The sequence below is a fragment of the Callithrix jacchus genome, chromosome 13 (genome assembly GCF_049354715.1).
Source record: "Callithrix jacchus isolate 240 chromosome 13, calJac240_pri, whole genome shotgun sequence".
Lineage (NCBI taxonomy): Eukaryota > Metazoa > Chordata > Mammalia > Primates > Cebidae > Callithrix > Callithrix jacchus.
In genome coordinates this window covers 89,951,365-89,976,383 of record NC_133514.1, presented here as the reverse complement: position 1 = coordinate 89,976,383, position 25,019 = coordinate 89,951,365, and the positions used below count along the sequence as shown (strand labels likewise).

Here is a 25,019-nt window from a genome sequence, read left to right as displayed (position 1 = left end):
GGAATTGTTCTTATAGCACAGCACATTTATTGATCTAAACAAAGTAAAAAAACTGGAATGAGTATATTCTATTTAAGAAGATACATTAGTGCTTCTCTTCTTTTCTGAGGTGGTGGCTGGTCTCGCCAGCTCCATTTTCCTCTCCTCTCTCTTCCTCTTTCCCTTGAGCCCGAGAGTGCCTCCCAGCCTTGGAGGGTGGTCATGGAGCCCCTGCACTTTCTCCTTTCTTGGGTACTGTGTCCGTGCCTGCCCTGCCATAAATGAGGACTACGATGTGATCGTGCTGGGCATCAGTCTGATGGAATGTATCTTTATTAGGTATAATGTCAGTGAATAGCAAAAAAGTTCTTTATATGGATTGAAACTGTGGAGGAGAGAGTGCATCTATAATATCACTGGAAGATTTATACAAAAGATTTAAAATACCAGGATCACCACCAGAGTCAGTGGAGAGAGGAAGAGACTGTAGTGTTGATCTGATTCCCAAATTCCTTATGGCTAATGGTCAGCTGGTTAGGATGCTGCTTTATGCAGAGGTAACTCACTATCTGGATTTTAAAGTGACTGAAGGGAGCTTTGTTTATGAGCATGGAAAAATATACAAAGTTCTTTCCACTAAAGCAGAAGCCCTGGTGTCTAGCTTAGTGGGACTGTTTGAAAAATGTCACTTCAGGAAATTCCAAGTTTATGCTGCCAACTTCGATGAAAAAGATCTGAGAACTTTTGAAGGCATTGATCCTAAGAATACCACAATGCGAGAGGTGTATAAGAAATTTGATTTAGGTAAAGATGTTATAGATCTTTCTGGTTATGCTCTTGCACTTTACAGAACTGATGACTACTTAGACCAACCATGTTGTGAAACCATTAATAGAATTAAACTTTACAGTGAGTCTTTGTGAAGATATGGCAAAAGTCCATACCTTTATCTACTCTATGGCCTTGGAGAACTGCCCCAAGGATTTATAAGGCAAAGTGCTGTTTATGGAGGTACCTATATGCTGACTAAACCCATTGGAGAAATCATTGTGCAGAATGGAAAAGTAATTGGTGTAATCTCTGAAGCAGAAATTGCTTGCAATAGGTAGCTCATCTGTGACCCCAGCTGTGTAAAAGATCAGGTAGAAAGGTGAGCCAGGTGATCAGAGTTATTTTCATCCTCAGCCACCCCATCAAGAACACCAATGATGCCAACTCCTGCCAGATCATTATTCTACAGAACCAAGTTAATTGAAAATCGGGTATCTATGTCTGCATGGTCTCCTCTGAGCACAATGTAGCGGCACAAGGAAAGTACATTGCTGTAGTTAATACAACTGTGGAAACCAAGGAGCTAGAGGAGGAAATCAGACCAGCTTTGGCACTCTTGGAACCGATTGAACAGAAATTTGTTAGCATCAGTGACCTCCTGGTACCGAAAGACTTAGGAACAGAAAGCCAGATCTTTATTTCCCACACATATGATGCTACCACTCATTTTGAGACAAAGTGTGATGACATTAAAAACATCTGTAAGAGGATGACAGGATCAGAGTTGGACTTTGAGGAAATGAAACGCAAGAACAGTGACATCAATGGGGAAGATTAACAACAGTACATGTTATTATCTTTAGGACAAATTTGAAATTTGGCAAATAATGTGTATGATATGAAATCAATATTGTAAGGCCTGCTTTTGTAATCAAAATGGAGAGAATAAAGAGCACCATGCCAGTAAATACTCCTCCCCTTCATGTGTCTAATATTATGTATTAACTTGTTTTCATGAAGTGGCTATTCAGAATTGGCAGTTACCACATTCTATTAAATTTAACCAAACTGGCTTGCTTTTTCTAGTGAAGGATCAGTTGTAAACAAACATTGGGATACTGATACAACAGTTTTAAAGAAACATTGGGGGATACTAATACTTGAGACAGTATTTCTATCTTTTAATCAGGGTAGCCTTTGCAGTTGTGTGCTTCTGTTACCCAAGAGCTGGATCTATATAGGTTGTGTGCCATCTGTCATCTTGACATTCAGGAGATTCTAAATTGAATATTCCATGGTTTGGGATGGCATCCAGAAGTTTTCCCTGTGACTGTATTTTGTGTTATCTCAAGTGTTATGGCAGGGGCCAAATAGCCATATGCAGAAAACCGAAATTGGACCCCTTCCTTACACCTCATTCAGGAATTAACTCTAGATTTATTAAAGACTTAAACCCATAAAAACCCTAGAAGAAAACCTAGGCAATGTCTTTCAGGGCATAGGTATGGGGAAAGACTTCATGACTAAAACACCAAAAGCAATGGCAACAAAAGCCAGAATTGACAAATGGGATCTAATTAAACTAAAGAGCTTCTGCACAGCAAAAGAAATTATCATCAGAGTGAACAGGCAACCTGCAGAGATGGAGAAATTTTTTGCAATCTATCCATCTGACAAAGGATTAATATCCAGAATCTATGAAGAACTTAAATTTACAAGAAAAAAACAACTCTATCAAAAAATGGTCGAAGGATATGAACAGACACTTCTCAAAAGAAATTTGTGCAGCCAACAAATGTGAAAAAAATGCTCATCATCACTGGTCATTAGAGAAATGCAAATCAAAACCACAATGAGATACCATCTGCTGCCAGTTAGAATGGTGATCCCTAAAAAGTCAGGAAGCAACAGATGCTGGAGAGGATGTGGAGAAGTAGGAATGCTTTTACACTGTTGGTTGAGTGTGTAAATTAGGTCAACCATTGTGGAAGACAGTGTGGTGATTCCTCAGGGATCTAGAACCAGAAATATCATTTGACCCAGCAATCCCATTATACAAAATCATTCTGCTATAAAGACACATGCACATGTGTGTTTGTTGTAGCACTGTTCACAATAGCCAAGACTTGGAACCAGCCCAAGTGCCCATGAGTGATAGACTGGATAAAGAAAATGTGGCACATATATACCATGGAATACTATGCAGCCATAAAAAAGGTTGAGTTAATGTCCTTTGCGGGGACATGGATGGAGCTGGAAACCACCATTCTCAGCAAACTAACACAAGAACAGAAAACCAAACACTGCATGTTCTCACTCATAAGTGGGAGTTGAACAGTGAGAACACAGGAAGGGGAATGTCATGTATTGGGGCCTGTTGGGGGAGGTGGGGAGCTAGGGGGAGGGAAGGCATTAGGAGAAATACCTAATGTAGAGGATTGGTTGATAGGTGCAACAAACCGCCATGGCACCTGTATACCTATGTAACAGACTTGTATGTTCTGCACATGTATCTCAGAACTTAAAGTATAATAAGATACATTAGTATATAGTTTTGTAGCTTGGGATTATTTCTATTCAAAAGGGTTGTTATAAAATTTTTTTTTATCACTTGAAGTGACAATTGTGGTATCTTGAAAACAGGTATATATAATAATATTGAAGTACTCTGTAGCTAAGATTCTACTGTTAAAAAAATGGATAATTCCCTAATCCAAAAACAAACTAGCAAAAATATCCGTTTTCTTTCCTTAAATAACTATCCTGATGTGCTCTCACAGGCAGTCTTTGTTTTTCTCTTCATTTTTTAAAGATAATTTTTAAGAAACGTGAGATCCTTTGGGAATCGTCTAATTTGAACATTTGTATTCTGTCTGTACAAAGGAATATATATATAAAATATGTTATAAAGAATTTCAAGTGAATGAACACCTGTGAAGCTATTACTTTCTGAAAAAGGAATATTACCATATCGTTAAAGTCCTCTCCTTTCTGAGTTAAGTTACTGTCCTGGATTTTATGTTTCTCTCTTTTGCTTATTTCATCATATATGTGTATGTGTAAAAACAATTTAGTTAGCTTGCTTCTGAAATTTATATAAGGTATTCCTTTTTTTTAAAGAAAGAAAGAGAAAGGGAGAGAGAGAACAGGAGTCTTGCTCTATTGCCCAGGCTGGAATGCAATCTAAAAACAGGTATTGAAAACCTCTTTTATGCCAATAATTGTGCTTAACAGCGGAGACAGGAAGGAATAAGGGAAGAAAATAACAGCCAACCGGTATTTCATTTAAGTCTGTGAAATGCTATGCAAATGCTGAAGAGTGATTTACTTCCAATTATGTGGTCACTTTCAAAATAGGTGTAATGTGATCCTGAGAAAAATGTATGTTCTGTGGACCTGGGTAAAGAATTCTATAAATATTCACTGAGTTTACTTGTTCCAGGTCTGAGTTCAAATCATTGATGTCCCTGTTAATTTTCTATCTCGTTGATCCATCGAATATTAACAATGTGGTGTCAGTCTCCTGCTATTATTGTGCGGGAGTCCAAGTCTCTTTATAAGTCATTAAGAACTTATCTTATGTATCTGGGTGTTCCTATATTGGGTGCACATATATTTATGATCATTGACTCCTGTTGTTGCACTGATCCTTTTATCATTATGTAATGTCCTTCTTTGTTTCTTCTAGTCTTTGTTATTATTAAAGTCTATTTTGTCAGAGACGAAAGTTACAACTCCTGTTTTTTTTTTTTTTGCTCTCCATTTGATTGGTAAGTCTTTCACCAACACTTTGTTTTGAGTCTTTGTGTGTCCTTGCTTATGAGATGGATCTGGATACAGCATACCTATAGGTTTTGACTTTTTATTCAAGTTGCCTGTCTGTGTCTTTGATTGGGGCATTTAATCCATTTAAATTTAGGATTAATATTGATATTTGTGAGTTTAATATTGTTGTTTAATGCTAGCTGGTTATTTTGCCCATTAGTTGATGTAGATTCTTCATTATGGAGATACTGTTTATCTTTTGGTAAGTTTTTGGGATGACTGATACTGGTTGTTCCTTTCTGTATATAGTGCTTCTTTCAGAACCTCTTGTAAAGCAAGCCTGGTGGTGATGAAATCTCTGAGTGCTTGCTTATTTGTGAAAAATTTTATTTTTCCTTCATTTATGAAACTTAGTTTGGCTGGATATGAGATTCTGGGTTGAAAATTCTTTTCTTTGAGGGTATTGAATATTGACCCCCACTCTCTTCTAGTTTGTAGGGTTTTAGCTGAGAGATCTACTGTGAGTCTGATAGGCTTCCCTTTATGGGTAACCTGACCTTTCTCTCTAGTTGCCCTTAGAATTTTCTCCTTTATTTCAACCCTGGTGAATCTAATGATTATATGTCTTGGGGTTGCTCTACTTGAGGAATATCTTTGTGGTGTTCTCTGTCTTACCTGGTGTTGGGTATTGTCCTGCCTTACTAGGTTAGGAAAGTTTTCCTGAATAATATCCTGAATTATATTTTCCAGCTTGGATTCATTCTCTTCATGACATTCAGGTACACTTATCAAACATAAATTAGGTCTTTTCACAAAGTCCCATATTTCTTGGAGACTTTGCTCATTCCTTTTTACTCTTTCGTCTCTAGTCTTGTCTTCTCGTTTAATTTCATTAAGTTGGTCTTCGACCTCTGATATCCTTTCTTCTGCTTGATCAATTTGACTGTTAAAACCTATTTATACTTCGTGGAGTTCTCTATTCTTCAGTTCCATTAATTCACTTATATTCCTCTCTAGATTGTCTATTCTTGTTAGTATTTCGTCAAACCTTTTTTCCAAGGTTCTTAGTTTCTTTACATTGGGCTAGCACATGTTCTTTTAACTCACAGAAGTTTCTTATCCACCTTCTGAAGCTTAATTCTGTTATTGGAACACTTGTTCTCAATCAGGCCTTGTTCCCTTGTTGATGAGGAACTGTGATCCCCTGTAGAGGTAGAGGCTTTCTGATCTTGGATATTCTCAGCCTTTTTACGCTGGTTTCTTCCCATCATTGTAAATTTATCCACCTGTTGTCTTTGTAATTACTGACTTTCAAATTAGGTCTCTGAGTGGATATTCAACTTGTTGATTCCCAGCGCCAGAATCAGCAACCCACTGCGCCGGCTAAAACAGCGGCGTTAAGATTTGTGGTGCTTTTCTGCCTAGTAATCTCTGGTCTGGCTTCCTTCTTGAGTCCCTTTTTCAATCAGCTGAATAGGCGACTCTGCCTTCCCGGATCTCCAAACGTCGACCAAAAGGAGACTCAGTCGCGTTTACTCTGCACCAAGAACCACCACACTGACCACAAGAGTCATGCTGGCAACCCGTGGGGCTCCTCCGCTGGGAATCTCCTGGTCCGTGAGCAACAAAAATTAGTTTGAAAGTGTGGCGTCCTCTCGTTCTCTGCGCTTTCACTGGGAGCTACAATCCCGAGCTGCTAGTAATCAGCCATCTGGATCTCTCTCCGCCCCTGGCTTTTTCTTTGTGAAGGTATTCCTTTTGTTTTTGTTCATTTTACAAGGTCTCACTCTGTCATTCAGGCTGGAGTGCAGTGGCATCACTGCAACCTCTACCTTTCAGGTTCAAGTGATCCTCCCACCTCAGCCTCATATGTTTCTGGGACCCACAGGTGTATACCACCATACCTGACTGATTTAATTTAATTAATTTATTTATTGAGACAGGGTTGCTCAGTTGCCCAGGTTAGAGTGCAGTGGCACAGTCTGGGCTCATTTCAGCCTCAACCTCCGGGGCTGAAGCCATCCTCCTACCTAGGCTTCCTGGGTAGTTGGGACTACAGGTGTACACCATTATGCTTGGCTAATTTTTTTGTATTTTCTGTAGATAAAAGATTTTGGTACATTGCCCAAGCTAGTCTCTTAACTTCAGGAATCAAGAGATCTGCCCATCTTAGCCTCCCAAAGTGCTGGGGTTAAAAGGCATGATCTACTCTGATGGGCCTTAATTTTTTTATTTGTCGGGAGGAGGTCTCTCTGTGTTGTCCAGGCTGGTCTTGAACTCCTGAGCTCAGGCTATCCTTCTGCCCTGGCCTCCCAAAAGTGCTGAGATTAGAGGCATGAGCCACTGCACTTGGCCCTATATAATAATCTTATATGATTCTTCTTTGACTCTTTGTTCACTGTTTATATGCATCATAAATGTTGATATGTCTAGCTATTTGGCATTATGTGAAATATCTTCCAAGTTTTATGAACCTTTGATTCCTTAATTTGTATATCGTTCTTTTCAGATTACAAAAGTCGTTAATATTTGGAATAAAAAAAAATCGTAAGGGACAGTCCCTTATCTCATTCATTACAAATCATATCAAGTTTGTTTCTCTGCATATATTATGTTAATGCCGTTTCTTTTCTCTCTCTCTCTTTTTTTTTTTTGAGATGGAGTCTCCCTTTCTTGCCCAGGCTGGAGTGCAGTGGTGTGATCTTGCCTCACCGCAACCTCTGCCTCCCTCATTCAAGCGATTTTCCTGCCTCAGCCTCCCCAGTAGCTGGGATTCCAGGCACCTCCTACTACACCTGGCTAATTTTTGTATTTTTAGTAGAGGCATGGTTTCATCATGTTGGCCAGGCTGGTCCCTTCTCTTTCATTTTAAAAACCTTTTCCAACTGCAGAGCGTCTGGTGGAGGGAGTGGGGGCACGGTGCTGTTTGTAATATCTATGAATGGTGTTCCCTAGAGTTTTGCACCATGACAATCTTTCTTAACAGTATTTCCTGGAAATTTATTGCAGTAGATTTATTGTAGTTCTGTTATCTTGTAGATGTACTGTAATTTATCCAGTATTTTTTTTGATGTACGTCTTCAGTGGCTTTCACTTTTTATATTATTCAGAAGTATTTCTGTGTATACCATGTATCAGGCACTGTTCTTGCAGCTTTACAGACACTGCAGCTATGAACAACTTTTGCATATATTTCTGAGTACTTTTACACATATATATGAAGGATGAATGCCTGGAAGTGAAGTTGTTGAATATTTAATATTTTGATAATCACCTTTAGAGGGAGATTTGACAGTAGCTTCAACAGCATTGTACCAATTTGTACTCCATTTGTGGTTGTGGAGGGTTTTTTTTTCTATACCCTCATCAGCATTGTATTTTTGGTCTTTTAATTTTTGCTAATCCGAAAGGTAAAAAATTAATGAGGATCAACCTCTCTTTTTATCCTTGAATTCCTGAACATTAGGACACACACATTAAGTTTCTGGATACAATTAAAATGGATTCAAATGATATTCACATGAATGTTAAAGCCATCTAAATAGAATATTCTAATTTAGACACTATATTATTTTCATTAACTCAGTTAACAAGTATATAATAAGGACTTAATTTGGTTGTGGCTATGTAGTCTTAGCTGTGGAGAAGCCAGAAGTATGAGATGTGCTTTAAGGAGTTTGTTACTTAGTTAGGGAGGTAATGCTCACGTTAGAAATAAGTAGCAAGCAGATATGTGTTTGTATGATGAAGTGCTATCAATTGTACAATTAAAGCTCAGTTACTGCATTGGCCTAATGAATGGAGAATTCAGTCAGGGCTTCTTGTAGTGAGACTTGAGGGAGCTTTGAAGGGTGAATGTTCCTACTTTGGATTGGCAGAATTTATAGGAGAGGAAATTCCAAGAAAGTGGAGAGCTGTGAGTGGTCACAGAAATAAAAACTAATAATATGGTTTATTTGTGAGACTTGACAGTGAAGAAACTGCTTTGAACAGAGTAAGCCCTGGAGGGGGCTTGAGAAAATGTAGATTTGCTAGGAAACAGCCTGGGCTCACTCAGAGATAGGATGCCAGTGAGCATTTTTGAGCAGAGGAAGGGAGTTGAAAGTGATAAGGTTGACTAACTCCATCCTGGCAGGAGATGGGGCTGCTGTTCATTTGTAGAAGTTTATAATAGGCTTTGAGTAGGGTGGTGGTAGTGAAAATGAAGAGGAATCATCACTGGCGATTATTAATAAAATGATGACTTCTGTATGGATAAATAACCTACAAATAACTCAGGTTTGCTATATTCTATTTAAATCTCAGTAAATTAGAAAAACTTTGGTGTGTATATAATAGAAGTATAATTTAAAGCAGTGTTTAGTGAAAACTTTATTTGTAAACGATTGAATATTGCTATATAGATGCAATTGTCAAGTGTTTCTTGAAAGCATTGTGTGTGCCTGTTAGTTCCAACATGTTAAGAAACAGGTTATTGAAAATGAACTCGTTGGCTAACATAGAAGAGTGCCTGTATTGATTGTATTTATTTCTTCTGTTATAATTGTATGAGAATGTTCTTTTTTTGTGTATATCTTTGTTTCCACGTTTGAGGGTCAGCCGTCATTTATTTTTGAAGAAATTTAAATTTTTTGTCTCAATTTTTAAAATTTATTTTTTACTTTTTAAAAAGATGGGAGTCTCACCATCTTGCTCAGGCTGGAGTGCAGTGGTTGTTCACAGGCATGACCATTGTGCACTGAATCCTTGAACTCTTGGCCTCAAGTGAACCTCCTGCCTCTGCCTCCTGAGTAGCTGGGGGAGTATAGGTCTGTGTCACTGTGCCCTGCCCTGCCAGATTTTTAGACAGGGTTTCTCTTTCTCACACACCCAGGTGAGGTGCAGGTGCAGTTGCGAGATCACAGCTTCCTGTAGCCTAACTCTCCTGTGCTCAAGTGATCCTCCTGAGTAGCTGGGACCATAGGTGTGCACCACCATGTCCAGCTAATTTTTACATTTTTGTGTAGAGACCAGGTCTGTTCCTAGGCTGGTCTCAAATTCCTGGGCTCAAGGGATCCTCCCATCTCGGCCTTCCAAAGTGCTAGGATTATAGGCATGAGCCACCGTGCCCAGCCCCAATTTTTTTTTACTGTGATAAAATACATACTGTTTTGAGCATTTTAAAATCTAGTGGCATGAAGTATATTCATATTGTGCAACCATCACTTCCCTCTATCTCTAGAACCGTTTTCATCTTGCAAAACTGAAACTCTATACCCATTAAACAATAATTCACTATTCCCTCTTTCCTCAGCTCCTGGCAACCACCATCCTACTTTCTCAGATTTTGACAAGTCTAGATTTCTCATATAAGTAGAATCATACTTATATGTCTTATTATTTCACTTATGTCATATTATTTGTCTTCTTGAGAGTGGCTTATTTAACTAAACATAATGTCCTCAAGGTTGATCTATATTGTAACATGTCAGATTTTTTTTTCCTTTTAAGGCATAGAAATATTCTATTGTATGTATATACCATGTTTTATTCATTTATTCACCGATGGACACTTGGGTTGCTTCTACATTTTAGCTATCGTGAATGATACTGCTATGACTGAATATACAAATATCTCTTCGAGATTGTTTTTTAATTCTTATGAGTATATACCCAGAAGTGGAATTGCAGGGTCACATGATAATTCTATTTTTAATTATTTGAGGAACCACTATACAGTGTTCCACAGCAGCTGCACCATTTACATTCCCCACCAGCAGTGCACAGGGGTTCCAGTTTCTTCCTGTCCTCATCAGCACTTAATTTTTTTTTTAAATAGTAGCCATCCTAATGGACGTGAGGTGGTATTGCATTAAAGTTTTGATTTGCATTTCTCTAATGATGAGTGATGTTGAGCATGTTTTCATGTTCATATTGGCCATTTGTATGTACTTGGAGAAATATCTATTTAAGTCCTTTGTCTATTTTTGAATTTTTTTTTTTTTTTTTAGTTGTTGAGTTTTAGAAGTCCTTCTCATACCCATACCGCCTGTTATTTTAGTGTAGTATTGCCGTGGGTGAAGATGTTCTTCAGTTGGTGATAATACAGTTGCTGATTGGTGATAAGAACCTGAATAGCTCAGGATCTTAGAAAATGCAGAGTAATTAAACTGGTTCATTCATTGTTACATTATGAATTATTTTACTGTCAGATTGGCTATATCCACAAAGCTACCTATAAAAACCTCCTGGTTTATCTTTTCCCCATGTTAGCCATATTATGAACCCATTAACCTGGGTAGTAGTTGCTAGGAAGCATTCCTTTTTTTTGAGACTGAGTCTTGCTCTTGTTGCCTGAGCTGGAGTGCAGTGGCGTGATCTCAACTCGCTGCAACCTTCACCTCCCGGGTTCTAGTGATTCTCCTGTCTCATTTTCCTGAGTAGCTGGGATTATAGGCATGGCCCACCACACTGGGCTAATTTTGTATTTTTAGTAGAGATGGGATTTTGCCATGTTGGCTGGGCTGGTCTCGAATTCCTGACCTCAGGTGATTCTCCTGTTTTGGCCTCTTACAGTGCTGGGATTACAGAAGTGACCCACTGCACCTGGTCTAGGAAGCATTCTTATTGAAATATATAAACCAGTTTATTAAAAGGTGTCAATATAATACTTGCAGGGGGCGATGGTGGGGCATGACTTAGCAGGTTTTATATTAAGTATATTTAACATTTAAGCATATTAAAATATTAATATTTGACCTAAATATCTTATCAAGATAAAGTCATTGTTACCAAATAGGTGGCAACATGTTATCTGTTGAACTGCTTATTTTTTTCCCGAAATTTTGTTATCTTTTAAAAAGCTTAGACTTAGCCAGGCGCGGTGGTTCACGCCTGTAATCCCAGCACTTTGGGAGGCTGAGGTGGGTGGATCACGGGGTCTACAGATCGAGACCATCCTGGTCAACATGGTGAAACCCCATCTCTACTAAAAATACAAAAAATTAGCTGGGCATGGTGGTGTGTGCCTGTAATCCCAGCTACTCAGGAGACTGAGGCGGGAGAATTGCCTGAACCCAGGAGGCAGAGGTTGCGGTGAGCCAGGATCGCGCCATTGCACTCCAGCGTGGGTAACAAGAGTGAAACTCCGTCTCAAAAAAAATAAAAATAGAAATAAAAAGCTTTTGATTAGGGCTTCTGGAAGTGAAATATATTACATGTATAGTATCTTACTGTTTTCAGACTGCATTTAATCCACAGAACAGTCTTAAAAAGGCAGGTGAGAAAACTTCATTAGAAATGAGGAGTAGAGAGATTTGTCAATTTCCTAATGTGAGAGATGGGAAAGTTTCTTCAAAGTTTGTTTCTTAGACTATATTATAAGGAGTTACAATCTCTTGGCTCTATGGCCATTATCTGCTGTTAGCATGAACATATACCCATGTATATATATTCTCTAAATCAGCTACCTCTTAAATCAGCTACCTTGACTTGTTCTAGCATGTCTGAACAGAACTGGGCAAGCTCCAAACCCTGGTGCATGCCATTCCTTATTTGGAAACCCTTCTGATCCTCTGACTAGATTTCCTCTTCTTCCTTGTCTTCTTTTCCCCCTTCCCTATTCAGGAAATCTTCAAATTTTTAGCCAATTGGGTCAAGCATGGAACGTGAGGTTCTGTTCTGGCCAGTGGAAACTGGACACATCAGTGGGGTGATTGCATCAGGTTATGAAAGTTATAAATGTCCCTGTCTCTTCTATTCAGATGTGTTCTTGTGCAAGACTCGGCGAGTTGCACCCTTTCTGCAGAAAGTAAACTGGCCTTGCTGAGCAATCCATTGTCTTGGTGTGGATTCTTCCCCACGTTATAAACCCGTTTCTGACAATTGGTGTCTTGTACAGGGATTCTGTTTCCCCTCTGGGGCAGTCCTTGGTCCTCTCTTGTGGGGAGGTGCCCCACCACCCTATTGTGGTAGCCCCAGGGGAGGGAGCCAGGACTTAAACCAGGTGCAAGGAGTATGTTTGGATTCTCAGCAACACAGGGGAGACTTGTAAGACCGTGGTGACCAGGAGACCTTGTGCACAAGCCAAAGTAGGAAAAACCCCAAGAGGGAGACAGAGTACTTCCTTGGTGTGGTCAGCTCTTGAAGAGAATGTGTGTGTGAGTGAATAGTTACAGTTAAGACGGAGTGAATGTGGGATGAGTATGAATAACCTTCAGGAGGGAAAATGGAAGGGAGGAAGGTTATCTCCTGGGGAAAAGGATGCAGGCAAGACACTTCCGGTATAAGAAATTGAGTCTTAGGAACCCATTAAGGACAGGATAGGCAAGACAGCCCTGATCTGGAGGATCTGGGGGATTGGGCCTCTTGGGAAATAGACAGGTAAGACATCCCTTATCTGGAGGATCTGGGGGATTGGGGCTTCTGAGAAACAGACAGATAAGACATCCCTGGTCCAGGAGATCTGGGGGATTGGGTCTGCTGAGAGAGATTTTTTCCTCTGGTTTGCAAGGGGAGTGGGGCATATTGTCTGTTTAGCACCCAATATGGGAAGTACTTCTAGTAAGCCCGGAACAGGAAGTAAGGCAGGGAACAAGTGAGATGCGATCCAGTTTCTCCCGATAGTCCATTAGGACACATGCTGAAGTACTGGAAAGAGAATGAAAGGACCAACATAAGAAAAAGCAACTGATGATCAAATATTGTTGCTTTCTTTGGCCTCAGGAGCCAATCTTAAAACTTGCCATTTTCTAGCCAAAATTCGGCTCAGATGAAGCCTGGGTCTGCCAGCTCCTTAATAATGTATGTTAACAACAAGAGTTCAGTGTCCTCAGAGGAAATAAGTATGCCCTATGCTGGCAGCCAGGGCCTGTTTCTCTGGACCTCTTTAAGGACTTAAAACAAGAAATAGATGTGGCCAAGAAGTTAGAAAGAGAAAGCAACCGATGGGACACTTTAAATCATCTCCCCCCATTTCTAACTCCTAATGCACCTGCCACATGGCCACAGGCAGAAGTCCTGCCTCCCCCACTGCAGGCGGAAGTCTTGCCTCCCCCTCCACAGGCGGTTGCTCTGCTTGTACCTTTTTTTCAAGCTATCATCTCATGGGCAGTGGTAGGGATTCCTGTATTGAATCCTGAGGAGTTATCAACACAAGGACTTGATCTTTGCCATTGCCCATCCAAAAAGCTCTTCCTCTGGGAGAGGACTCCAGAAGGAAATAGAGTAATGTAAAAGAGACATTCGGAACCTCCCATTATCTAATACTTCTCAGCTCTTTCCATTGAGAGAAGTTCCACAAGGAGTGGATGCCATTGGCTTCATAAATGCTCCTTTAACCGCTTCTGAGGTCCATGGCATAAAGAAAGAGCTCAATCCCCTGCTGGATGCTCCGGAAGGAGTGGCAGAGCAAATTGATCAGTTTTTAGGCCCCCAACTATATACCTGGACTGAATTAATGTTGATCCTAGCTATTCTCTTCTCGAAAAAAGAATGAAACAGGATACACAGGGCTGCTATGGCAACTTGGGAACGTGATCACCATGCTGGCCAACAAAGCCCTGTGGCAGACACCAAGTTCCCTCCTCAGGACCCCCACTGAGATAATAACAATGCCATTCACAGAGAGAACATGAAAGACTTGGGTGAGCTAATTACAAGAGGAATGAAAGAGTCAGCACCCAGACCTCAAAACCTTACTGAGTGAGGCCTTCCATGTACAACAGTAGAAAGATGAAGGGCTTATGCAATTTTTAGACAGATTGAGAGAGCAAATGAGAAAGTATGCTGATTGAGACCCAGATAACCCTCTAGGACAAGGCATGTTAAAGTTACATTTTGTTACAAATAGTTGGCCTGGCATTGCTAGAAATCTGCAGAAGATAGAGATGGAAGAACTTTTAGAGGATGCACAGAAAGTATGTCAGAAGAGATGAGACAGAAGCAAAAGGCAAAGATTTTCTGGCAGAACTTACCTGGGCAGACTATGCCAAGGACAAAATTCTGACTGGTGCCCCGAAATGCGTATTCACAGAGAGGGCGAGGTCAAAATGGGACATGGGAAGATCATAGTATGTGTTGTAAAAGGTGGAAATGTAGAGCAGATGAGGATAAGCACAAGCAGAAGGGTCCTAAATTGGAAGAGAAGGTGGGCAGGATAGATGTTACAAATGTGGAAAACCAGGCCATTAGAGAGAATGCCCTGAAACAGGCCACAGAGGAAGTTCTTCCACTCATGCTGGCTTTTGTAGAGGAAGAATAGGGGGATCAGGGGCTCTTTCTTTTCCATCTTGAGTCCAACCAAGATCCCTTTATAAATCTGGAGATGGGACCAAACCATGAACAAATAACATTTCTTACAGATTCTGGAGTGACCCGTTCTTATGCTTCTCTCCAAATGGCTTAAATTGTTCTTCCAAAGAATTATTAGTATCTGGGGTAAAGGGTGAAGGATTCAAGGCCAAGATTTTAGAAAACACAGAGGTAAGATACTAAGATCGAATGACTAATATTCAATTTTTGCCAATCCCTGAAGCAGGTACTAACTTATTAGGAAGAGACTTGATGCTGAAGTTAGGCCTAGGACTACAGATAGGGCCAAGGGGATTCTTTCCCTCTCTACACTTGTGGACTACTCTAGATGAAAAGAAAATTCACCCTGATGTATGGTCAAGAGAAGGAAATTGAAGGAGGCTCCAGATTCCCCCAATACAAATTCATTTAAAGATTCCTGGGGGGGGGTGGCTATGAGAAAGCAGTACCCAGTCCCCCTAGAAGGTTGAATAGGATTGAAACCTGTGATTGAAGGTCTCATTAGAGATGGGCTTTTAGAGCCTTGTATGTCTCCATATATACATCTATCTTGCCTGTCAGGAAGCCTGATAGATCCTGTTGATCAGTAAGGGGTCTTAGAGCCATAAATAAAATAGTGCAAACCACTTATCCAACCATGCCAAACCTATATACTATTCTTAACAAAGTTCCCTATAGTCACCAATGGTTTACTGTCATAGATTTGAAGGATGCCTTTTGGGCATGCCCTCTGGCTGAAAACAATCAAGATCTGTTTGCCTTTGAATGGGAGGTTCCCCACACAGGGCAAAAACAATAGTACTAATGAACCATATTACCCTAAGGGTTTGCAGAATTTGAGAAGTGGCGAGCCCAACACAGTTATGTCTAATTTGGTACATGGATGATATTCTTATATTTGGTGAGGGTATAGAGAAGGTGAGTGAGTGTTCCACATACTTTTTAAGTCACCTGCATTCAGAGGGTCTATAAGTTTCAAAGGAAAAGCGTCAGTATGTTGAACCAGAAGTTAGATATTTAGGCCATCTAATTAGTGCAGGCAAAAGAAGGATTGGGCCTGAACCAGTTGAAGGGATTGTATCTTTACCCTTACCCAAAACAAAACAGGAGCTCAGAAAATTCTTAGGGCTAATTGGATATTGCAGATTATGGATTTACTCCTATGTATTAAGAAGTAAATTGTTACATGAAAAACTAAAAGAGGACCAGACCCACTCTTATGGTCCTCTAATGAGATAGATCAAGTGACTGAACTGAAGGCACGTTTAATGTCTGCCCCTGTCTTGGCCTTACCCTCCTTGGAGAAACCTTTCTATCTTTTGTGAATGTGGATAAGGGGGTAACCCTGGGGGTGCTCACTCAAGAACATGGAGGTCACTGGCAGCCAGTTGCCTTTCTATCTAAAGTAAGTCTTCTTGGATCTGGTTGCTAGTGGGTGGCCCCAGTGTATCCAGTCTGGCAGCTACTGCCTTATTAGTTGGAAGAAAGTAGAAAAATTGTCTTTGGAGGGTACTTGACTATGAGTACCGTGGCCACTGAGCCAATTTCTCATCTAACTCCCTGCCTTCTTTCTCCTAAAATGGTTCCTATTTTCTCTTCTATTGAGAAGGAGAAACTGACAGAAATTAGAGCTAACAAAAATATAGATGGGAAATTGATTCTCCCGGACCAGAAGGTGATGCTCTCTAAGCCCCGGAGGAGACAAGCCTTATCTCATCTGCACCGGGGGAACACCACTGGGGCCCTCAGGCTTTGTATGATGCAGTTCTTAGAGTCTATGGATGTACTGGAATTTATACTCTGGCCAAGCAGGTCACAGATGGCTGCTTCACTTGCAAGAAAACAAATAAGCAGGCTTTGAAGAAATTACCTCTGGGTGGAAGAACTCCGGGGTTAAGGCCACTCCAAAGTCTACAAGTGGGTTACACTGATATGCCACCAGTAGGCTGATAAAGATACTTGGTGATACTTGATCATCTCACTCATTGGGTAGAAACTATTCCTTTCTCGAAAGCTACTGCTAATAATGTAGTAAAGGCCTTAGTTGAGCATGTTGTACCCAGATTTGGATTGATAAATAACATTGACTCAGTCAGTGGAACTCACTTTACCGCAGGTATCATTAAGAAATTGGCCCAGACATTAGACGTAGATTGGGAATGTCGTATTCCTTGGATTCCTTGGCATCCTTCCACCTCAAGGAGAGTAGAAAGAATGAATTAGACCCTTAAAAATCATTTAATTGGGCCGGGTTCGGTGGCTTATGCCTGTAATCCCAGCACTTTGGGAGGCCGAGGCAGGTGGATCACGAGGTCAACAGATCGAGACCATCCTGGTCAACATGGTGAAACCCGTCTCTACTAAAAATACAAAAAATTAGCTGGGCATGGTGGCGTGTGCCTGTAATCCCAGCTACTTAGGAGGCTGAGGGAGGAGAATTGCCTGAACCCAGGAGGCAGAGGTTGCGGTGAGCCGAGATCGCGCCATTGCACTCCAGCCTGGGTAACAAGAGCGAAACGCCGTCTCAAAAAAAAAAAAAATCATTTAATTTTAGAAACATAGTTACTGTAGACCAAATGCTTTCTTATTGCTTTATTTAGGATCAGGATGGTCCCCGGAAAGACATAGGTTCATCTCCATATGAGATGCTATATGGACTGCATTACTTACATTCCTCAGCTGATGTTCCTACATTTGAAACCAAAGATCAGTTTCTTAGAAATTATATACCTGGTCTGTCTTCTACCCTCTCCTCTCTTAAAACCAGAGGTCTTTTAGCACAGGCACCACCTTTGGAATTTCCAGTACACCAATGTCGGCTTGGAGATCACGTCTTCATTAAAGGATGGAAAGGAGGGAAGCTTGAGCCAGCTTGGGAAGGACCCTGACTTGTGCTGCTGACCACTGAGACTGCTGTGTGCACCGCCGAGAAGGGATGGACCCATCATACTCGAGTAAAGAATGCGTCCACTCCCTCAGGTTTCTGGGCAGTTGTTCCCAGACTGAGCCCTACCAAGTTAAAATTAAGAAAAATTTGATGTATTCTTACTTGATATTTTTATTTCCTTCCTTTTGCTTCTCCTCATTTTATCATTAATATACCTAGATCAGATTCCCTCAAGTTATAACCTTTGATGCTTGCCTAGTAATGTCTTGTGGAAACGTACATAGTCAAAGACAGTTAACTTCCTCGGAGAAATACTTATGAAATGGCCCCCTAACCAGTTTGGCAGTTCCTAGTCCTCATTGATGGAACAAGTTACAGCCCAGGCGTTGATTCCTTGTCCCTACAGACTGGCAGCTGTGCAATAGCTGGGACAACGTCTTATACAATACCCAATATAGAGGCTGGACCTCTGCAGGAGGAATTTGTACTGATCTCAGATCTAGCCTCTACTTCACTAAAGGGACCTCTACCCCTGATTGCAAAATTTACCAATGCAACCCTATCCTCATTTCTATCATTATTTCTACAATTATGGATAGCAAACCTGTTATAAATTGCCTGTATGGCATTGGGGCAAATGTAAACAGGAAAGATATCCTGTAGGTATGTTTTAAATACACCGTCTCTCTCTTCCTCCTTCCTCTTCTCCAGTCCTAGCCATTTCAGTCTTAGATCAAACATCAGCTGTTCCAATTATTCCCACCCCTAATGATAAAACAAAGGTATTGGTACTGCAGATAAACGATCTGAAATAAACTTTAGCTATTGAGACAGAAATAAACCTTAGCTATTGAGCAAGATGCAAATGCCTGGTTAGAATGGATGAAATATTCCATCTGCTTGCTAAATAAAAGCGACTGTTAGTGCACATGGCAGGCCAGAGGCCCAGATTGTCCCCTTCCCACTGAAGTGGTCCTCTCACCAGACTGACCTGGAATGCATGATAGCTCTCTTTCAAGATTTTACTGTCTGGAACCATTGACTGTGCCAAGCTCTCTCTCTCTTGTATCCTGAGGTCTAACACCCTGCAGGATCAGCCCCAAAGGTCATTCAGCCTCCATCTTCCCAGGTAGGGTTTGCTTTGTGTATCTCATGGCAGAAGGAGGAGAACTCAATATTCCTTGGAAATTTCACAGGATGCAGTGAAGTAGGATACTTTCGAGAGCTAACCCATCAGTCTTCCATCAGCCATCCCTGAGCAGATGTATGGTGGTATTGTGGGGGACCCTTACTGGACACTCTAATAACTGGAGTGGTACTTGCACTCTAGTACAATTGGCTGTTCCTTTTACCTTGGCATTTCATCAAGCAAAGATAGAGGGAACCTACCAATGACATACCTGAGGAGCCCCATATGGGTTCTTTGATTCTCATGTGTACTCACTTGCAATTGGGGTCCCAAGAGGAGTTCAAAATGAATTTATAGCCAGAGATGAGAGAGCTGCTGGATTTGAATCAACACTCTTCTAGTGGGTGACAATAAATAAAAACATAGACTGGTATATTATAATCAACAACAATTTGTTAACTATACCAAGGATGCTGTTAAGGGAATCGCAGAGCAGTGGGAAATGACGTGGGAAAACAGGATTGCTCTTGACATGATGTTAGCTGAAAAGGGTGGTGTTTGTGTAGTAATTAAGACCCAGTGCTGTGCTTTCATTCCAAATAACAGCTCCAGGTGGAAGTAACATGAGAGGCTTAACGGCCCTAACTAATGAACTAGCCAAAATATCAGAGTAAATAACCCCATTTCAAACTGCCTAGAGAACTGGTTCGGCAAATGGAAGGACACTTTGGCATCAGTATTAAGTATACTTCTTCTTGTAGGATGTTGTATTATAGCCCGTGTTCAAAGACTTGTGAAAAGGCTTGTTAATACTACCCTCGCTAACCTATCTCCAACTCCTCCTCCACCCTATCCAGAGAAATTACTTTTTTTTTTTGAGACAGAGTCTTGTTCTGTCACCAGGCGCCAGGCTGGAGTGCAGTGGCGTGATCTCCGCTCACTGCAACCTCCGCCTCCCGGGTTCAAACAATTCTCCTGCCTCAGCCTCCCAAGCAGCTGAGACTACAGACGCGCACCACCACGCCCAGCTAATTTTTTATATTTTAGTAGAGACAGGGTTTCACTGTGTTGACCAGGGTGGTCTTGATCTCTTGACTTCGTGATCCACCCGCCTCGGCCTCCCAAGGTGCTGGGATTACAGGTGTGAGCCACTGTGCCCGACCCGAGAAATTATTTTGTTGGAAGTCCAAGCCAAACAACGAAGCAAGGGCCTATTAATAAATTTGAAGAATTATGAAATAAAGAGGAGGGAATTGTGAGATATGAGAAAGTTCTTCAAAGTTTATATCTTAGACTACATTATAAGGAGTTACAATCTGTTGCTCTATGGCCATTATTTGCTATTAGCATAAACCTATACCCATGTATATATATTCTCTAAATCAGCTACATCTTAAATCAGCTACCTTGACTCGCTCTGGCATGTCTGAACAGAACTGGGTAAGGTCCAAACCCTGGTGCATGCCATTCTTTATTTGGAAACCCTCCGGACCTTCTCCTGACTAGCTTCCTCTTCTTCCCTTAATTGGGTTAACCATGGAATGTGAGGTTCTGTTCTGGCCAGTGGAAACTGGACACAGCAGTAAGACGATTGCTTTAGGTTATGAAAGTCATAAATGTCCCTGTCTCCTTTGTTCAGGTGTGCTCTCGTGGCAAGACTTGCCAGTGAGTTGCACCCTTTCTACAGAAAGTAAATTAGCCTTGCAGATCAATCCATTGTCTGGGTGTGGATTCTTCTCACTCTTATAAACCTGTTTCCTACACCTAAATAATGTGGATGTAACCAGTAGGGCTAAGTCTAGGATATAAGATTGTTATATTTTGGTCTAGTTAAGTTTAAAAATTAATAAAGAGGAAAAAAGGGCCTATAGATTTAGAGCAGTCATAGCTATTATGTCATACCAGTAGCCTACTCATTTAGTAACTATAAATGAATCTGAGTATAATTTGGAATTGATAAAATTATGCTAAAATTCATAACGTGGCATTATTTTATTTACTGTTGCTGTCTAATATAGTATTACAAAACATAGTGATGTAAAGCAGGTATTTTATTATGGTTATGAATTCTCTGGTCAGGAATTTGGAAGGGCAGTATATAGGTGGCTTGATTCTTATTCCAAGATGTCTGGGGTCTTAGCTGAGAAGACCTTACCTTGAGATGCACTTGGCTAGAAGCTCAGATCACTTGGAGGCATCTTCCCTGACATGTCTGGCAGCTGTGCCATCTGATGACTTGGGCTTAGTTTGGCTCTTCGCTGGATGACTCTTATGTGGCTTTTTCATGTGGTCTAATTTGGGCTTCTTATGCTTATTTATTTATTTTTTGTCATTTTGTTTTTTTTTTCCTTTTTGTGGAGAACGGAGTTTCACTATATCGTCAAGGCAGGTCTCCAACTCATGGGCTCAGGGTGTCCTCCCGCCTCTGCCTCCCTAAGAGCTGGGATTGCATGTGTGAGCCATAGCACCTGGCTAATTTGGGCTTCTTTATAGCATGAGAGCTAGGTTCCAAGAATGAGTGTCCCCACAGAGCAAGGAAGAAGTGTGTGGTATTTCTATGGTTCAGCCTTGGAGCTGTACAGTGTCACTTAAATTGTATACTGTTGGTTGATGGTATTATAAAAGGCCATTCAGATTCAAAGGGAGGGTGATAAAGACCCCACTACTCAATTGGAAGTATGTCAAGTATATATAAAAAGTAGGACATAATGGGAGATAATGTGGTTATATTTGGAAAATAGAATCTACATTATGAAGGGTTGTTGAAAAAGGAAAGGGTTTGAATAAAGCCATATTTAATTCATGCCCTGAGTCATGGTCTTTTTTCCTTTTATTTTCTCTTAATCTAAAGGCATTCATGGAATCTCTGAAGAATTGGGTTTTCTGATTTCCAAATTGTAGACAGTGGGGAGAAAATAAATTGCAAAACCTGCATACTTTACTTTGCATCCTGCACTCTTTCTCATGGTTTATGTTAAAATGACCATTTAGCTAACAAATTTACTGTATGGAAAGTTTAGCATGCTTTTGGCTGCTGTTCTTTAATAAAATTGACTTATCTAAAAACTGTCAATGTTAATACAAATTAGATTTTTATTAAAACATATGCACTAGTTTTCTGTTGCTGTAAGTTCCTGGAGGCTATTTATAGTATAGTGACACAGATCCATTATTCTATAAATGGTTAGGGTGGTTATTTGGGATCATAATCTGGACTGAAAATTTGACAGCAAATAAATGCTAGGTAAAGTAAAAGATAAGTCAGAAAAATTAAAGGCACAGCAAGAATATGTCTATTATGACACAAAATACTAACATTAAACTGCAAATTCTACAGATCGTACATGTATATTGCATATGTGCAACACGTAAGTACAATTTAATATAAAAGTACATGTGGAACATACATGTACAACATGACTGTAGAACCATTCTAGGTTAAGGTTCATGGTTTTTGGGAACTTTTCAGGATAAGTTGACTCCAGTCATCCAGACAGGGCCTCAAATACCAACATTTCTCCTGGTGAATTCACAGAGGGTCTTGTGCCCAGCTTTACAGGTGTAGACACCTGCTGCTTTTGGCATGCTAAGAGTGAATCGGTCTTTAGGGAGATTTAGTTAATCAGGTTTATCAGAATAAAGCAGGAAACACAGCTGTTGGGGAGATAATTTATCCACCCCTTCCATTCTTTTTGCTGTTTTCATATTTCCTCCCTATATTAGAAATCCTACCTTTCAGTGCCATCACTTTAACTTTCAACAGTATTTTAAGGAAATTACAAGAAGAAAATACAGCATATTATTTTATATTTACTGCTTGCTTACTGTTGTGATTTTCATTCCCAAACATCTGGTTTTGAATTTATATGTTTTTAAATAACTGGTAATTTTGTTTTATATTTCTTGTAATGTATGTCTGCTGTCAACAAAATTTTTTTTTTCTTTGAGATGGAGTCTTGCTCTGTTGCCCAGGTTGGAGTGCAGTGACATGATCTTGGCTCACTGTAACCTCCATCTCCTGAATTCGAGTGATTCTCTTGCTTCAGCCTCCTGAGTAACTGGGACTGTAGGCGCATGCCACCACGCCCAGCTACTTTTTTGTATTTTTGGTAGAGACAGGGTTTCACCTTGTTAGGATGGTCTTGATCTCCTGACCTTGTTATCTGCCTGCCTTGGCCTCCTAGAATGCTGGGATTACAGGTGTGAGCCACTGCGCCTGGCCCAACAAATTCTCATATCCTCTGTTTCTCTGCAAAGTTATTCTTCCATTTTGCTTTTGAAGGGTATTGAATTTTCAGTTGACAGTTATTTTTTCACAACTTTAAAGATACCTTCTGGCCTATATTGCTTCTGATGAGAAGTTGGCTTTATTTGTGTTGTCGTTCCCTTGTTTCTTTTGTCTCTGGTTGCTTTCAAGATTTTATAGTTGTTGGTTTTTAGTGGTTTGATTGTGATGTGACTAGGTAGTTTTTTTTGTATTATTTTACATGGAGTTTGATTGTAAATTCTCTCTCTCCATCAAAAGTAGGATTATGATTCATTATTTCTGCAAGTAGTTTTTCCTTTTTAATGCCTCATTTGCACTCTCTTCTTTTGGTACTCCATTTGTACTTATGATAGACCTTTTGAGGTTTCTGGCTCAACAGACTGGGTGCTCATGCCATTAATTAAGATTAAAATGCAGCATGTTCATTTGTAATCTTAAAATACAGTTTATTACATTTGACAGTTAAGAGGTCATTGGTGACCTTAGCTATAGATAGTGAAAACTGGAGTCCGAACAAGAAAGAAAGGGTTGAGGACTGAATAGGAACTGAAGAAATGGAGAGACTTATGTTTCTGTGTTTGATGCTCCATAATTATGTTTATAATCCAATGTTTTATTTTACTTTTTGGCCTTCATTATAAACAGCATCCTCTCTTCCCTTCTTTTTATAGTGTTCTGAAAAAACATAAACCATTTTATGATATGATTTCTAGGAGGATAATTGCTATAATAAACTGCCTGTGCTTAAATAAAAGAATATTTTAATAGGATTAACATTTGTCTGACTTGGTATGACTTACAGTTGTACCCCTCTGACATTGGATATTCAAGTGGCATCTTGTTTATGTTCACGTAGCAGGAAAACTGTGGGCAGTAATACATACAAGGACCTTTTCTTTTTTTGGAGATAGGGTCATACTCTGTCATCCAGGCTGGAGTGCAATGACGCAATCTCAGCTCACTGCAGCCTCCTCCTCCTAGGTCCAAGAGATTCTCCTGCCTCAGCCTCTGGAGTAGCTGGGATTACAAGCATGCACTACCACGTTGGGCTAATTTTGTATTTTTAGCAGAGAAGGGGGTCTCTCTGTGTTGGTCAGGCTGGTTTCGAACTCCTGACCTCAGGTGATCCACCTGCCTTGGCCTCCCGAAGTGCTGGGATTACAGTCATGAGCCACCGCCTGGCCTGCATTAGTATTTTAGAATAAAGAGTGGTTACTTAGTTAACATTAAAGAAGCCCCTTTGTAGTGATTTTACTCATGATTCCAAGATGAATGTAGTTTAGTACTTCTAACCACAAATTTCAGAATATGGCAGGCACTGTTTAAGAAATGCCTGGTTATTCCAGGTGATTGTAGCATTGGATTTGTTATTGAAATACTATCTGTCTTTTTTTTCTTCCCAGTTCAAAGCAGTATTCAGCGATTTCAAGAGAAGTTTTTTATTTTCGCTTTGACACCTCAGCAAGTTAGAGAGATATGCATATCCAGGTAAGAGGAATGTTGGAATGTATTTCTCATGAATATTGGTTTATTCACCTGTAGGGCTGCCATAACAAAATTTCACAAACTGGACAGTGTAAACAACACTTTATTTCTCAAAATTCTCAAGGCTTCTGTCCAAGATCAAGGTGTTGGCAGGTTTGATTTGTCCTGAAGCCTTTCTCCTTGGCTCACACGTCTCAGATGGCCTTTTTTTTGTGCTAGTGCATCCCTGGTGTCTTCCTCTTCTTGTAAGGACACAGTCATATTGGATTAGGGACCTACCATGTGCCCTTATTTAACTTTAATTTCCTCCTTAAAGGCCCTTTCTCCAAATATAATCACGTTGGGGGTGTTAGGACTTCAATGTATGAATTTTGGGGATACACCATTCAGACCATAACAGTTGACCTGTTTCTCTTATGAAAGGGTAGTATATTTTGAATAAACTC

General features: G+C 40.2%; 1 protein-coding gene and 1 pseudogene across 37 annotated transcripts in view; both read left to right on the top strand.

Moving 5' to 3' along the window:
* PIAS2 (protein inhibitor of activated STAT 2) overlaps nucleotides 1-25,019 on the top strand; it is a 181,550-nt gene that overhangs the window by 33,812 nt on the left and 122,719 nt on the right. For all 37 annotated transcript variants that reach the window (XR_013525878.1, XR_013525879.1, XR_013525880.1 and 34 more), the window contains one exon: nucleotides 24,492-24,576. Coding sequence is in view for 29 of the 37 variants with exons in the window: in XM_035270958.3 (XP_035126849.1) it covers nucleotides 24,492-24,576 (85 nt within the window). In the remaining 8 variants the exon portion in view is untranslated. The remainder of the gene's footprint in view (nucleotides 1-24,491; nucleotides 24,577-25,019) is intronic.
* On the top strand, nucleotides 364-1,728 carry LOC144579054 (rab GDP dissociation inhibitor beta pseudogene; annotated as a pseudogene).